Genomic DNA, 13479 nt, shown 5'->3' on the forward strand with positions numbered 1-13479 from the left:
ATTTCCCATCATTGGTATTGCAATTTCTAATGTCTTGTAATGTTCTGTCAACAGCTTCAAAAGCCTTTTTGTAGGCCATGGTATATTTGTCCCAGACTATTAAGCGACATCTTTGTATTAGTTCACCCATTGCAGAATTTTTAGATACATTACAAACTGGATCTTGTTTGTTAGATAGACCTAAAGGTAACTGGAATGTTGAATGGGCAGTCCTACCTCTGGGTAGTAAGATTGCTGCAATCCCAGAAGTAGCAGTAGCTAAAGCTATTTTATTTTCTTCACGAACTTTAGCCAGGAGTTAATTACAAATGTTTTCCCCAGTACCTCCTGGAGTATCTAAGAAATAAAGTCCTCCTGTGTTATTGTTAATACTTTCTAGGACAGTGGAATATGCATGATGTTGATCATGTGGAAGCTTGGGAAGATTATCATTTATGTATATGGTCGGTTCATCCTTATCATAGGAAATTTCTCTCATTATTTCAGTGGACAGAGTATTAAGATCCCCTCTATTAGTTAGTGGGAGATATAAATTTTGTATAGGTTCACTTCCCATGGAAATAATTTGATCTTCTATTTCAATCAAAGCTACATCGTATATAGCATCAGTGACACCAATATCTTGCACAGGATTATTGAACTGAAGTTGGTGCTTGAAATCCTCAGCAAGATCATTTCTGAACATATTCCACAGTTGAACAATTTTTGAGAATAACAGTAAAAAGACATTTTTAAAGTCTTAGGTGTTTTTGATATGAATCCTCTTCTAATGTAGCTTCCCATTGCTGATCATTTGCAAGCAAACCTAATTTGAAACATGCTTCTCGATATGTTCTGCAAATCTAACCATCAACTTGTTTTAAACTTTTCCATGAAGTTGGTCCTCTGTTTACATGAAAAAGCATTCTGAGATGAAAGCATTCATTTTGGTTAGGATGTACAGTATATAATCTACCAATTGTTGTTCCAAACTTAATACCAGAATGACCTTGAACCTTTGTGCCTATTTTGCGTCTGTTCCATATATTATTACGCCATGTGTAATAAGAAAGAGAGGGAAAAAGGAAGAGTGAGAGAGAAAGAAAGAGAGGAAAAATAGATAGAGAAGAAAATCATAGAGATAGTGTCTGGTTTTAGTTTCACTTTGCAGGATAAACAGAAACAGAATCTCTTTGAAGTAGCATGGCAAAGTTTTAGTTTCACTTTGCAGGACAAACAAAGAGACAAAATCTCTTTGAAGTAGCATGGCAGAGAGACAGACAGAGAATATAGACGGGGAGAGAGAATAGAGGAGACATAGAAAGAAAATCATAGAGAGATAGTGTCTGGTTTTAGTTCCACTTTGTGGGACAAACAGACAGAATCCTTCTTTTATATATATATATATAACAATTCTGTTAAATTCAGAGACAAGTTCAATTTGGATGGAAAGCTCAGTAACTGATATGATTGATTCTGAAGGACAGGATGTAAAGGTCACAAATTATAACAACACACATGCATTTACTGTGATGATTAGATTGTTAAGTAGCTTTTATCAAAAGGTACAATGCTTGCCATCACACATGACTCAGAAGGTCAGAAAGAAAGAATACAGAAACTCATACATTTTGAAACAGGGAAGCATTCCAATACAGCAATAAAGCTAGACCCTCAAAGACCAACAAGAAAGAAGATGAAAATGGCATCACCAGACATACTAATGAGAGACATTTTCTTTTGATGGTTGTTAGTGTTACAGACATGTCTTTAAATGAATAATTAGAAAAGGTACGCAGGAGCCAAAGTATAAAAAGATTAACACAGACAAAAGTGATCCTTTTATAAACTACAAAATCTCAAACATGGGACAAATATTTCACTGGGTCAGATGCTAAACTAGAAAATGTAGATAACATCAGATAAAAGAATAACAAAGACGACTGAAGCAAAGAAACAATTTTTACCTGCCACATGCTATCTGTGTAATTGTTGTACCCATTAGTTCCATTACCATTTTTGGCATGATTTCACTGTGTGTGGTGCCATGGCCTAACTGACCATAGCCACCAGCACCAAATGTGTAGACACCACCTTCCTGAAAAAGAAAATAAGTTAATTAATAATTAATTCAGTTATTAGTATGTGGGCACAAAGTCACGGGTTTACAAGACAAAAGGTGAGTAAGATATTATCACATTAAGTACACTGGAGTTAAGGCACAAGGATATTTAGTAAAAGTACAATCAAATAACTGCCAATCCTACTGTACTAACATCTGAGACAGCAGGTGTAACATACTGGTGTGATGCCATTATCTGGCGGAGTTAACTCACCCCAAAGCATTTGCTCTAGACTCTAGTTTCCTCCTGAAATTCAAACTGAGCATCAACTGCATGAATCCTCCACTTCAGTCATGGGTACTGCGACCCCTCATCTGACTAAATTCTATCAACAAAATCATTTTATGTCTGTTTTTCCATTTTGATATGAGTTGGACAAGTCTGTTCAAGCACAGTGTCTCACCACTTTCACAACTTGTCATTATCCACTACATATTGTACAGTTAATCTTTGTTGTTGAGTATGTAATCTATTTTTGATGTAGTTTTTATGGCTGGATACTCTTCCTATCACCAACCACTTTTTATAATGCCAAAAACACTAGAAAGATGTGTCCTCTAGGGCTCCCCGTCATTACTCTGTATCAGTTTCTATTCAGGGCTGCTGCTCACCTATAAGGGTTGCCTGCATGCAACTTGCAGAGTTCATATCTCCTCAGATGTAGAGAGGTTTATCTAGGAAGAAAAATCACAGTGGCAGTCTAAGACCATTAGGAATAAAATATTTATCTATTATGTAGATAAAAGGCTTACAAGGTTAGTCTGAGGTAGCTGGAAGTGAGGCTGTCAGATATGCACATACAATAGGTTCAGCAATCATTCAACCATTTTCTACATTTTTCACCTTAGTGACAAGATTTCCACATACAAGAAACATGAGTTGGCCTGTACCATGAAATATATTTGATAACAACAACATAAGATTTTACTCAATATTGTTCTTACAACATCAACAAATAATAACAACAAAATAAGAATAGAATCAGCAAGACAAAATGTGAAACAAATTGCAGAGCAAGAAGAATATGAAAATGATGTAGAATAACAATGGCTAATGACAACAACTACACCATGAAGAAATTTACCTGAGTGAGAGCAGCAGTATGGTTTTCTCCACATGATATGTACTTAAGTCTCTGGTACTTGAGAGGTTTACAAAATGTAGGTGAGTTACGATCTACAACAAATGAATACAACATGTTGATACAAATCAATAATACATCAAGTAACAAAGAAAAAAATAAAAATAACATCAAAATAACTTACCAATTTCATCATTCAAACCCAACTGTCCAAAACTGAAAAAGAAAAAGAAAAAAAGGACAATGAAAAATAAAGTTAATAACTGTTAATTGTATTTAAGTAGCCCAGGAGAGATAATAAACAGAAGAGTGATGGATATGTTGAGGGGGATTGAATAAAGGCAGTGTGCAACTAAGTGGTTCAGAGGAGCAAAGACCTTTGAAGTTGCAGAGTGAAATGCAAATGGAAGAAACAGTATATCTGTGAGCCTGTAGTTAAATCAGTTGGTCAGTGAAGTTTTGCCACTCAGATGAATGGCCTTCATTTGGATGTAGTTTAAGATATTTGTAAGTGTAACTGTAATACTATCCCATATATGCCCCCAGCACATCAGGAATCACTGCTGAGATGCTTAAGATATATGGCATTGTTGGCTATAGTCTAGTCACCCGTATAGTTAATCAGGTGATACATGAAGGAGTCATACCCATTGATTGGTGTAGCAGCACCATAGTCAACTGCTACAAAGGTAAAGGTGACATATTAGATAGAAATAATTACAGAGGTATTAAATTGTTAGATCAGGTGATGAGAGTCATGGAGAGGTTCATAGCCCAACTAATTAGGGAGAGAGTTAGTTTAGATGAGATGCAGTTTGGGTTTGTACCAGGAAGAAGCACCACTGATGCTATATTTCTGGACAGCTGCAGGAGAAATTCTTAGTCAAAGATAGACCTCTGTACTTGGCTTCCGTTGACATGGAGAAAGCCTTTGACAGGGTCTCTCGATCCCTTAACTGGTGGTCAATGTGGAAACTAGGGATAGATGAGTGGTTGGGGAGAGCTGTACAAGCTATATACAGGGATGTTGTCAGTAAGGTGAGGGTTGGCAACGAGAATAGGAAAGAATTTTTGGTAGAAGTAGGGGTTCACCAGGGATCAGTCCTCAGACCCTTCTTGTTCATCATAGTCCTCCAGGTAATAACAGAGGAATTCAAGAGAAGTTGCTCCTGGAAGCTCCTCTATGCTGATGACCTCGCTCTACTAGCTGAATGACAACTAGACCTAGAGAAAAAGCTTCAAGTGTGGAAGTAAGGTCTAGAATCAAAGGGGCTTAGAGTTAACCTAGCAAAACCCAAAGTCTTAGTAAGTAAGAAGGTGGACAAATCACAAATCCTTCAGGTAGATGGCCCAGCTCGATTTGAAGAAAAGGCGTAGGAAGAAACTCCATAAGATGTACTTGGTGTAAGCTATGAACACATAAGAGGTGCAACAATATCAAAGGAAAGTTAACTGGGAAGAAAGGTTTTGCGTGTGGCAGATGCACAGGTGCAATAAACACCGAAGATGTACAGAAAACAGATTCCATCACATGCCAAGAGGAAAAACTAGTTGACAGCTTCTGTTACCTAAGTGACCAAGTCAGTAGCAGGGGGTAGATGCTAGAATAAGAATAGCCTGGGCAAAGTTCAGAGAGCTGCCACCTTTGTTGGTAACAAAGGGCCTCTCACTCAGAGTGAAAGGTGTGCGAACTGCCATGCCATATGGGCTGTGACTGCTGAGGACATGCATAGTCTTGAAAGAAATGAAGCCAGTATGCTCCGCTGGATGTGTAATGTCAGTGTGCATACATGACCGAGTGTAAGTGCCTTGAGAGAAAAGTTGTTGATAAGAAGCATCAGATGTGGTGTGCAGGGGAGACGAATGTGCTGGTATGGTCATGTGTGGTGTGTGGATGAGGACAGCTGTGTGAAGAAGTGTCACACCCTAACAGTGGAGGGAACCTGTGGAAGAGGTAGACCCAGGAAGACATGGGATGAGATGGTGAAGCATGACCTTTGAATGTTGGGTCTCATAGAGGCAATGACAAGCAACCGAGACCTGTGGAGATATAATGTACTTGAGAAGACCTGGCAAGCCAAGTGACATCATAGTTATGGCTGATGCCAGGGTTGCATAACTGGCCGTTTAAAAGCACCTTTCAATTGTTGGGCAATATGTTGTGCTTGTGAAGACCTGTTGAACCGAGGGAAATTGTAGCCGTGGCCAATGCCAGTGCCACCTGACTGGCACCTGTGCTGGTGGCATGTAAAAAGCACCATTCAAGCATTTGAGCGTGACCAAAGCCAATGCTGACTGGTTCCTGTGCCGGTGGCACGTAAAAAGTATCCACTACACTCTCAGAGTGGTTGGCATTAAGAAGGGCATCCAGCTGTAGAAACCTTGGCAAATCAGAGTGGAGCCTAGTGCAGCCTTCCAGCTTGCCCTTCCTCAGTCAAACCTTCCAACCCATGCCAGCATGGAAAGTGGACATTAAATGATGATGGTGATGATACAAGAGGGTGCTGATAAGTTCCTGGCTTTAAGGGTATCACAAAAAGCCTGGTTGAAGGCCCAACTGTCTGAGTTATTTTACAGGGCTTAGAAAAACTGAAGGACCACTACAATAACCATGGATCTGAGAGGAGAATATGTTGAATAAAATCATAATTAATTGATCCTCCAGTATTTTCTTTTACCCAAAAGCAGGAACTTTTCAGCACACCCTCGTATATGTGAGCAGTATGTAGGGAATCAGCAACTAATCAAAGTTGAAGTACTTTCTAGTTCTGGAGGAAAAGGCTACACTTTAGAATACAATCTTAGTTATGCTATTATATATGTGGGATTACAAATAAAAAAAAAAGATCATAGACTATGTGTATGTCTAACAGCTGTAATGGTTTTGTGCATATATGTGTGTAAGTACATGGTGTGTTAGTTTTCTTTAGTCAAAAACTGCCACAGAAAATAAAATAAACTTTTTTTTTAAATTCATGAATACAAATGGGGTAGAAAAATAAAACACTAGCAGCATAACTCACCTGTTTCTTCCCCACCCAAAGATTGCTCCTGATTTTGACATAATAAAACTATGGTAATTGCCTGCAGCAATTTGAGCCACAGGTATTCCACGTAGACATATTAAATGCCGCGGTCTATCACATTGTTCAGAGTTCATTCCCACGCCTAGTTGTCCGTGATTATTGGCTCCCCAACACCAAACATCTCCAACTTTACAGAAAAAAGAAATAAACAAAAAAAAAAAACTTTAAATCATGTATTTTAATATATCAGTTGTTAATTAACTGGTAAGAATTTAATGTAAATTGCATTATTAGTCATTTTAAGCAAACTAACTATATACCTTGCAGGGATAAATACTACAGTTAAAATCGCAAAAGTTCAATATAGCACCTAACTTGAGATTGAATAACAAGCATGCTGTAATATATTTTACAGACTCTTGTAAAAATGTTTAAGTCAAATGAAAAGTGATTTTAGCACTTTTAGTAGAAAATTCTTCACTCGATAAAGCAGTCGCTGTTTCTCTTGTTTCAAGTCAGAGTTATAATTTCCATATATGATTAGTCTTTGATTAAAACTTATTTAAAAGCAATATTAAATTGGTGCTCTTTTATTTGACACTACACAGGGCAGTATCAGATAGTAGTTGTAGATTAAATTTTTGCAGTTCACAAATTAAGAAAAAAGAAGCTAAACTACTTGTTGTCACACACCAAGTGGTGCAAAAGGTAGGGTCAAAAGTTGTATAATGGACAACAATTGGAGGAGGAGGAGGAAAAATTCAACCAAGTTTAATCCTTTGACATTTAGATTATTCTAATAAATGTAATGCTTATTTGTTCACATAGCTATAAATTAATCACGCATTGTCATAACTTCAAGATTTCAATGATGTGATAGTTTATTTTTAGAATGGCTGGTTTGAATGCTAGAGTTAATTTAGCAAAGGAATGTTGAGTCAAGGGTAAAAGAAGGTGAATCACATAGACAAGAGAATTAAATATGGTCAATTTCTTAAGACCCTCTCCAATGTTCCCCAACACGAGATGAAAAATACATTAGGGCTGAGTGTGAGTGTATGTAAACACATTCCAAAACAGTAATATCAAAATTGGAAACATGGCCTTTTCTATCCTCTTACATTATTTACATTTGACAGATATTTGTCCTCATCTTCTTTGTTGTTAACACAACATTTCAGCTGATATACCCTCCAGCCTTCATCAGGTTCGAACCCAAGTTTGAAATTTCCCCAAGACACCTGATGAAGGCTGGAGGGTATATCAGCTGAAACGTGTTAACAACAAACAAGAAGAGGACAAATATCTGTCAAATGTAAATAATGTACATAATTCCTCATTTCTTAAATATAGAACTGTATTTTCTATCCTCTGTCCTGAACCACCTAGTTGTAGAGCATAATTATGAGTGTTTTATAACTATAGGCAAAAGGCCATCACTTCCCAAGTGTGTCTACTTTAACATAACAAACTCATAGCTTTAGGTAACCTAACCATTTATTTACTTAGTTTGTCTGTTTGGTGTCCAACCTAGTCTTTCATATGTATCACATGTTTGTAACAGTGGTTTTCTCTCTTGAACTTGAACACAATAGTTGAGTCCTCTAATGCTCTTTTTTTTCTCTCAGATCACACGTTTTCAACTGTTTGTAAACACTGGAATGATATATCTAATGAAGCATGTTTGCTTCAATTTTATTCAGCTTTTGCATATTCTCTATAGTTAACACATCTGGCCCACAAACATCATATAATCAGTCATTTGCCCAGAGAGAAAATCTCAGTTGCCAGCAGAAATAGTTTTGTAAAATTTTTTCGCCTTGTCTCCACAAGCTTATTTACATTATTTACAAATATCCATCTGCGACGAATATATCATGGACAAATACTCATCAAATGTAAATAATGTAATTAATGTACATAATTCCTCATCTCTTAAATACAGAACTGTATTATACAAGCTTACCCTTACACACAGAGTTTTAGATTTTCCTCATCCGCAGTTTTCATCTAATTTTTATTGTGGCTGGGATATACGAGTTGCTATTAACTGAATTAATAGTGTTGGAAGACTGACCAAAGATCCAAATATTTTATAGTTCACATCCTATCCTACAAAGCTAATAGAAAAGTGTCACTCACTTGCATTAATCGACAGCAGTAATAAAACAAAATTCTTATCACTGAGTTAGTCAGCATTATTTTTAAATGCTCATTGTATGCTGACAATGGTGATAGGATAGGGTGAAACTCTGAGATAAGAATTACTGGAACTTCCTAAATAAGAGGAAACATTTCCAAGTTTAGACTGATACAAGAGTTAACAATGGTGACAGAGAAAATTCTTTTTTTCATTTTTTTCTCTTTCTCTAAAGGTTACTACTTAATGTCACTCAAACTAGGCCAGTGACAGTTTCTAAAGCCATGAGATGATAAAATATATCCAGTCCATGGTCTAAAAGTGGTGATAGAAAGGCATCCAGCCACAAAATACCTGCTGAAAACAGAACAAACAGAGTATGACGTAAATTTTGCAGGAAGCAATGAGGGCAAAAGTAGAGTGGGTTCTTTATGCCTACTGCTGACCTCTCTAGGGCTGGTAGCAAGATGAGCAGCACCCACTCCACACTGTAAAGAAACTGATTATTGTAAGGTTGTGATACCCACACCTAACAAAATAAAGCTTGACATGTCTGCTTTTTTTTCTAGCAGATGATGAAGAAACATGAGAACTGAAGAGGAAAAAAAATAAATAGATGTAAAAATCAGAAGAATGAGCAAGAACAGGTGTGGCTGTATGGTAAGAAGCTTGCTTTCCAACCACATGGTTCTGGGTTCAAGTCCCACTATATGGCACCTTGGGCAAGTATCTTTTACTATAGCCATGGGCTGACCAAAGCCTTGCGAGTGGATTTGGTAGACGGAAACTGAAAGAAGCCTGTCGTGTATGTATATATTTATGTGTGTGGCTTTATGTCTATGTTTGTCCCCCCACCATCGCTTACATCCCTGTAATTTAGTGGTTCGGCAAAAGAGACCGATAGAATAAGTACTAAGCTTACAAAGAATAAGTCCTGGGGTTGAATTCTTCAATTATAAAATCCCTTTAAGGTGGTGCTCCAGCATGGCCACAGTCAAATGACTGAAACAAGTAAAAGAATAAAAGAATAACACTTTACAACTGGTCAGCAAATTATTAGTTTTGCATTGCTGAATTCAAATTCTACAAGTGCTACAAAAAGAGATTATGGATTCACCAGACTGCTTAGCTGTTAATACAAAGATTTTTAAAAAAAGAGAAGAGACTGTAAAGATTACTTACTGTCAGTGAGGGCTATACAGTGGTAAGCTCCACAGGTTATTTGTATCACAGTGTGCAAGGCTAGTTCTTTCACTAATCTGAAATATTAGAACAGACACCATTTCATTTCTCAGTTTCAATGTTTTTGCACTTTTAATTTACAGACACCACCTTTCATTGAAATCTGACACAGAATAGATACAAACAGATGTGGCGAATGGTGTGTATGAAGGATGTTGGAAATTATTGTGAGTCAAAGCCATTGAAAGCAGATATTTCGAAACCTGCTATCTCTTTTCTATGTGTATGTATAAATGTGTGTTTATCACCATCACAATTTAACATTCCTTTTTCGTGATAGCAGACGTTGGATGGTTAAACAGGAACTCGGAGCCAGAGTACTGTGCTGAATCCCAATGTCTGCTTTGGCATGGTTTCTACAGCTTGATACAGCTCGAGAGTGAAAGGCACACTATATGATGCCTATGTGCGAACAACCATGCTACATAGCAGTGAAACATGGGCTGTGACTGCTGAGGACATGCATAGACTTGTAAGAAATGAAGCTAGTAATGTCAGTGTGCATGCACAACAGTGTGAACATCCTGAGAGGAAAGTTGGGCATAAGAAGCATCAGATGAGGTGTGCAAGAGAGATGACTGCGCCGATATGGTCATGTGATGCATATGGATGATGATAGCTGTGTGAAGTGTTGCACTCTAACGGTGGAGGATACCTGTAGAAGAGGTAGACCCAGGAAGGCATGGGACGAGGTGGTGAAGCATGATCTTCGAATGTTGGGCCTCATGGAGGCAATGACAACTGACTGAAACCTTTGGCAATATGCCGTGCTTGAGAAGACCCGTCAAGCCAAGTGAGATTGTAGTTGTGGCCAATGCCAGTGTCACGTAACTGGCCTGTTAAAAGTAACCTTCAATTGTTGGGCAATATTATGTGCTTGTGAAGACCTGTTGAGCCGAGTGAAATCATAGTCGTGGTTGATGTCAGTACTATGCGACTGGCACATAAAAGGCACTGTTTGAGTGTTGGGCCTCATGGAGGCAGTGACAAGTGACTGAGACCTTTGGCGATATACCGTGCTTGTGTAGACCTCTCAAACCAAGTGAGACTGTAGTCATGGCTGATGCTGATGTTAGATCAATGGAGTGGCTGGCATTAGGAAAGGCATCCAGCTGTAGAAACCTTGCTAAATCAGATAGGGAACCTGGTGCAGCTCTCCAGCTTACCAGTTTTCAGCCAAACCATCCAACCCATGCTAGCATAGAAAATGGATGTTAAATGATGATGATGATACCCTTCTTAATGTTAACTACTTTAAAGAGTGTACCAGGTGCTTTTATCACAGCATATATGTATATTATATATGTATATTATATATGTATATACATCAAATGGATGTCTTATAAAACACACATACAATAACAGCCATACCAACAATCCAACACACCTCCATCATCAGCTGCCCCACGAATATATCACTATGGTTTTGACACCTGAGCAGTACCATTCAATCTGGCAGTGTCAACAGCACTAAAATAAGTTTTGTTTGGGAACAAACATACCTTAGATATCACCAAATTCATTCAATCTTAATTCTAGGAAGGATTAAACACTAACATTATTAATTAAACTACAATAAAGAAACCATATATAAATATGCCTTATTGTATTTGTTCCAGCTGTGTTCTGAGTTCAAATCTCATGAAGGTCACTTTACTTTTCAATCAAGGAGGAGGGGGGGGGGTAATAAAATAGAACTAGGTTAGTTGGTGGAAACTGTAAGAACATTGGTCAGGATGCCCAGTGGAATTTGTTCTGTCTCTTTATGTTCTGAGTTCATATTCAAAGTTCACTCTGTTGCAAGCATTTGGGCCAGGTCTTCAGTTTAAGGATACCTTCCTCACACCCTCTAACCAGTCTTAGAGGCCCTCTAAAGTGTCATGTGCATTACCTTCCCTCTTGACTAAAAGACGTGATGTGTACGTTGCATGCTTGCACATGCAGATGCTCCAGGATAGACTTACATTCAACCCATGTGATTACTTGTTACAGATGCATTCTACCTTTGAGACAGCCTTATAAGATATAGTTCTTTATACAAGATGTGGAATAAGTTACTGTACTTTAAAATGTGTACTGCTAATGTAATTCTGAAGGAGAATCAGTGTGATGGTCCTCAGAATTATAGATATAGTCCATCCAACAGGCTTTCAAACAATTTCAAAATGAAGTGATAGTATGTTGTCAACTTAATGTGACAGTCCCATGAAAGGGAAGAATACTACTGTTATTTATCCCTAGGAAACACCATTTCCTGTGTCCTTATATTTTTAAAGTAGAGATAAGCACCTCTACTCAGCAAAGCCAGCATCCAGAGACTAGTTTCCGAGTCATTGCTCATGCTCTCAGAGATTTAGAAATGTATTATTTCTATTTTAAAAAATCAGTGAATGTATTTCACTTGAAATATATATGTTTTCAAAGGCGGATAGGCATCGACAGCTAGCAGGCCATGCTACTCCAGACTGATGATGAGCAATGATTTTGAAACTAGTCTCTGGATGTTGGCTTTGCTGGGTGGAGATGCTTAACTCGATTTTGAAAACATAAAGACACAGGAAATGTGTTAAGTCCAACAGGAAACGGTGTTTCCTAGGGCTAAATAACAGTAGCATTCTTCCCTTCCATGGGACTGTCACATTAAGTTGACAACATACTATCACTTTATCAAGAGATACAACAGGGCAGGATGGATAAAATTATTAGTGTGTTAGACAAAAAATGCCTTGCAGTATTTATCCCAACTCTTTATATCTATGTTCAAATTTCACTGTGGTTAACTTTACCTTTCAAACCTTCTAGAGATCAATAAAAGCACTAGTCAATTTAGTGCAAAACTCCACCTTCCAAATTTATGACCTTGTGACTGATAGGCATTATTATAAAGCGAAACAATGACTGTGAGGTTAAGGTGTAGACTATTGACCACATCATCATCATCATCATCATCATCATTTTAACTACTACTTTTCCATGTTTGTATGGGACAGATGGAGTTTATTGAGGCAGTTTTTCTATGGTTAGATACCATCCTTGTCAATTCTTACCCATTTCCAAGTGAGGTAATAATTCTCTATGGCCAGACTTGTTTTCACAGAATACTGGAAATGAATGACATTCATTTACAACAATCACACAATGTGAAGACAAGGAGACACAAACAAACACAATGGGCTATATTGGAGAACACTTGCCAGAGTGCCATGTAATGGGACTGTCCCTGAAACCATGGGGTTGGGAAGCAAACTTCTCAACCACATAGCTATGCCTGCATCTGTAACCACATGGCTTTAAATCCAAATTTCACTGTAAAAGGCTTACTCCACCTTACCTGGCTAATGTAGTATGTCTCAATTATGAACTGGCAAACAATTCTATTTTCATACACCAACAATTGTACAAATTTTCTTAGGGATTCATTCAGTAAGGTCCAAGACATATCTGAAGTTTGCTCCTTGACTAATTTTGATTTTTCTTCAAATATTTCTTCCTAGTTAGCTTTATGAAAATACCCTTCATATTATCAGGTCATCCCATAAGTTCTGTCCGATTTTACCTTTTTTAAAATTGAATGAAATTTAATACTAGTTTAGAATGTCTAATGGAATTAAAAATTATTTTTATGCATTTGTGTACATTTAAACTAATTAAATATTATTTTACAGAATAATAGAATTGAAATTTCTTTGATTAAAATCCTTTCTAACATGGGAGTATCCAAAGAGCATTTGAGGCACATAATGCTTTATGAGTACTAAAAAGGAAACTCTGCAGCCGAAGCGACTCAAAACATACACTCAGTTTATGGGAAAGAATGCTTGAATGAAAGAACTTGCAAAAGATGGTTTGCAAAATTCAAAAGTGGAGATTTCAGCCTTGAAGATGAAG

At 37.4% G+C, this 13479-nt stretch overlaps 1 protein-coding gene across 4 annotated transcripts in view; it reads right to left on the minus strand.

The window, feature by feature from the left end:
* LOC106869128 (probable E3 ubiquitin-protein ligase HERC4) overlaps nt 1-13479 on the minus strand; it is a 99900-nt gene that overhangs the window by 27727 nt on the left and 58694 nt on the right. For all 4 annotated transcript variants that reach the window (XM_014914692.2, XM_014914691.2, XM_014914693.2 and 1 more), the window contains exons 4-8: nt 9532-9608; nt 6207-6396; nt 3368-3399; nt 3187-3278; nt 1947-2077 (exon numbers count right to left, since the gene is read on the minus strand). In XM_014914692.2, the coding sequence (XP_014770178.1) occupies nt 1947-2077; nt 3187-3278; nt 3368-3399; nt 6207-6396; nt 9532-9608 (522 nt within the window). The remainder of the gene's footprint in view (nt 1-1946; nt 2078-3186; nt 3279-3367; nt 3400-6206; nt 6397-9531; nt 9609-13479) is intronic.

Source organism: Octopus bimaculoides, chromosome 5 (assembly GCF_001194135.2).
Source record: "Octopus bimaculoides isolate UCB-OBI-ISO-001 chromosome 5, ASM119413v2, whole genome shotgun sequence".
Classification (NCBI taxonomy): Eukaryota; Metazoa; Mollusca; class Cephalopoda; order Octopoda; family Octopodidae; genus Octopus; species Octopus bimaculoides.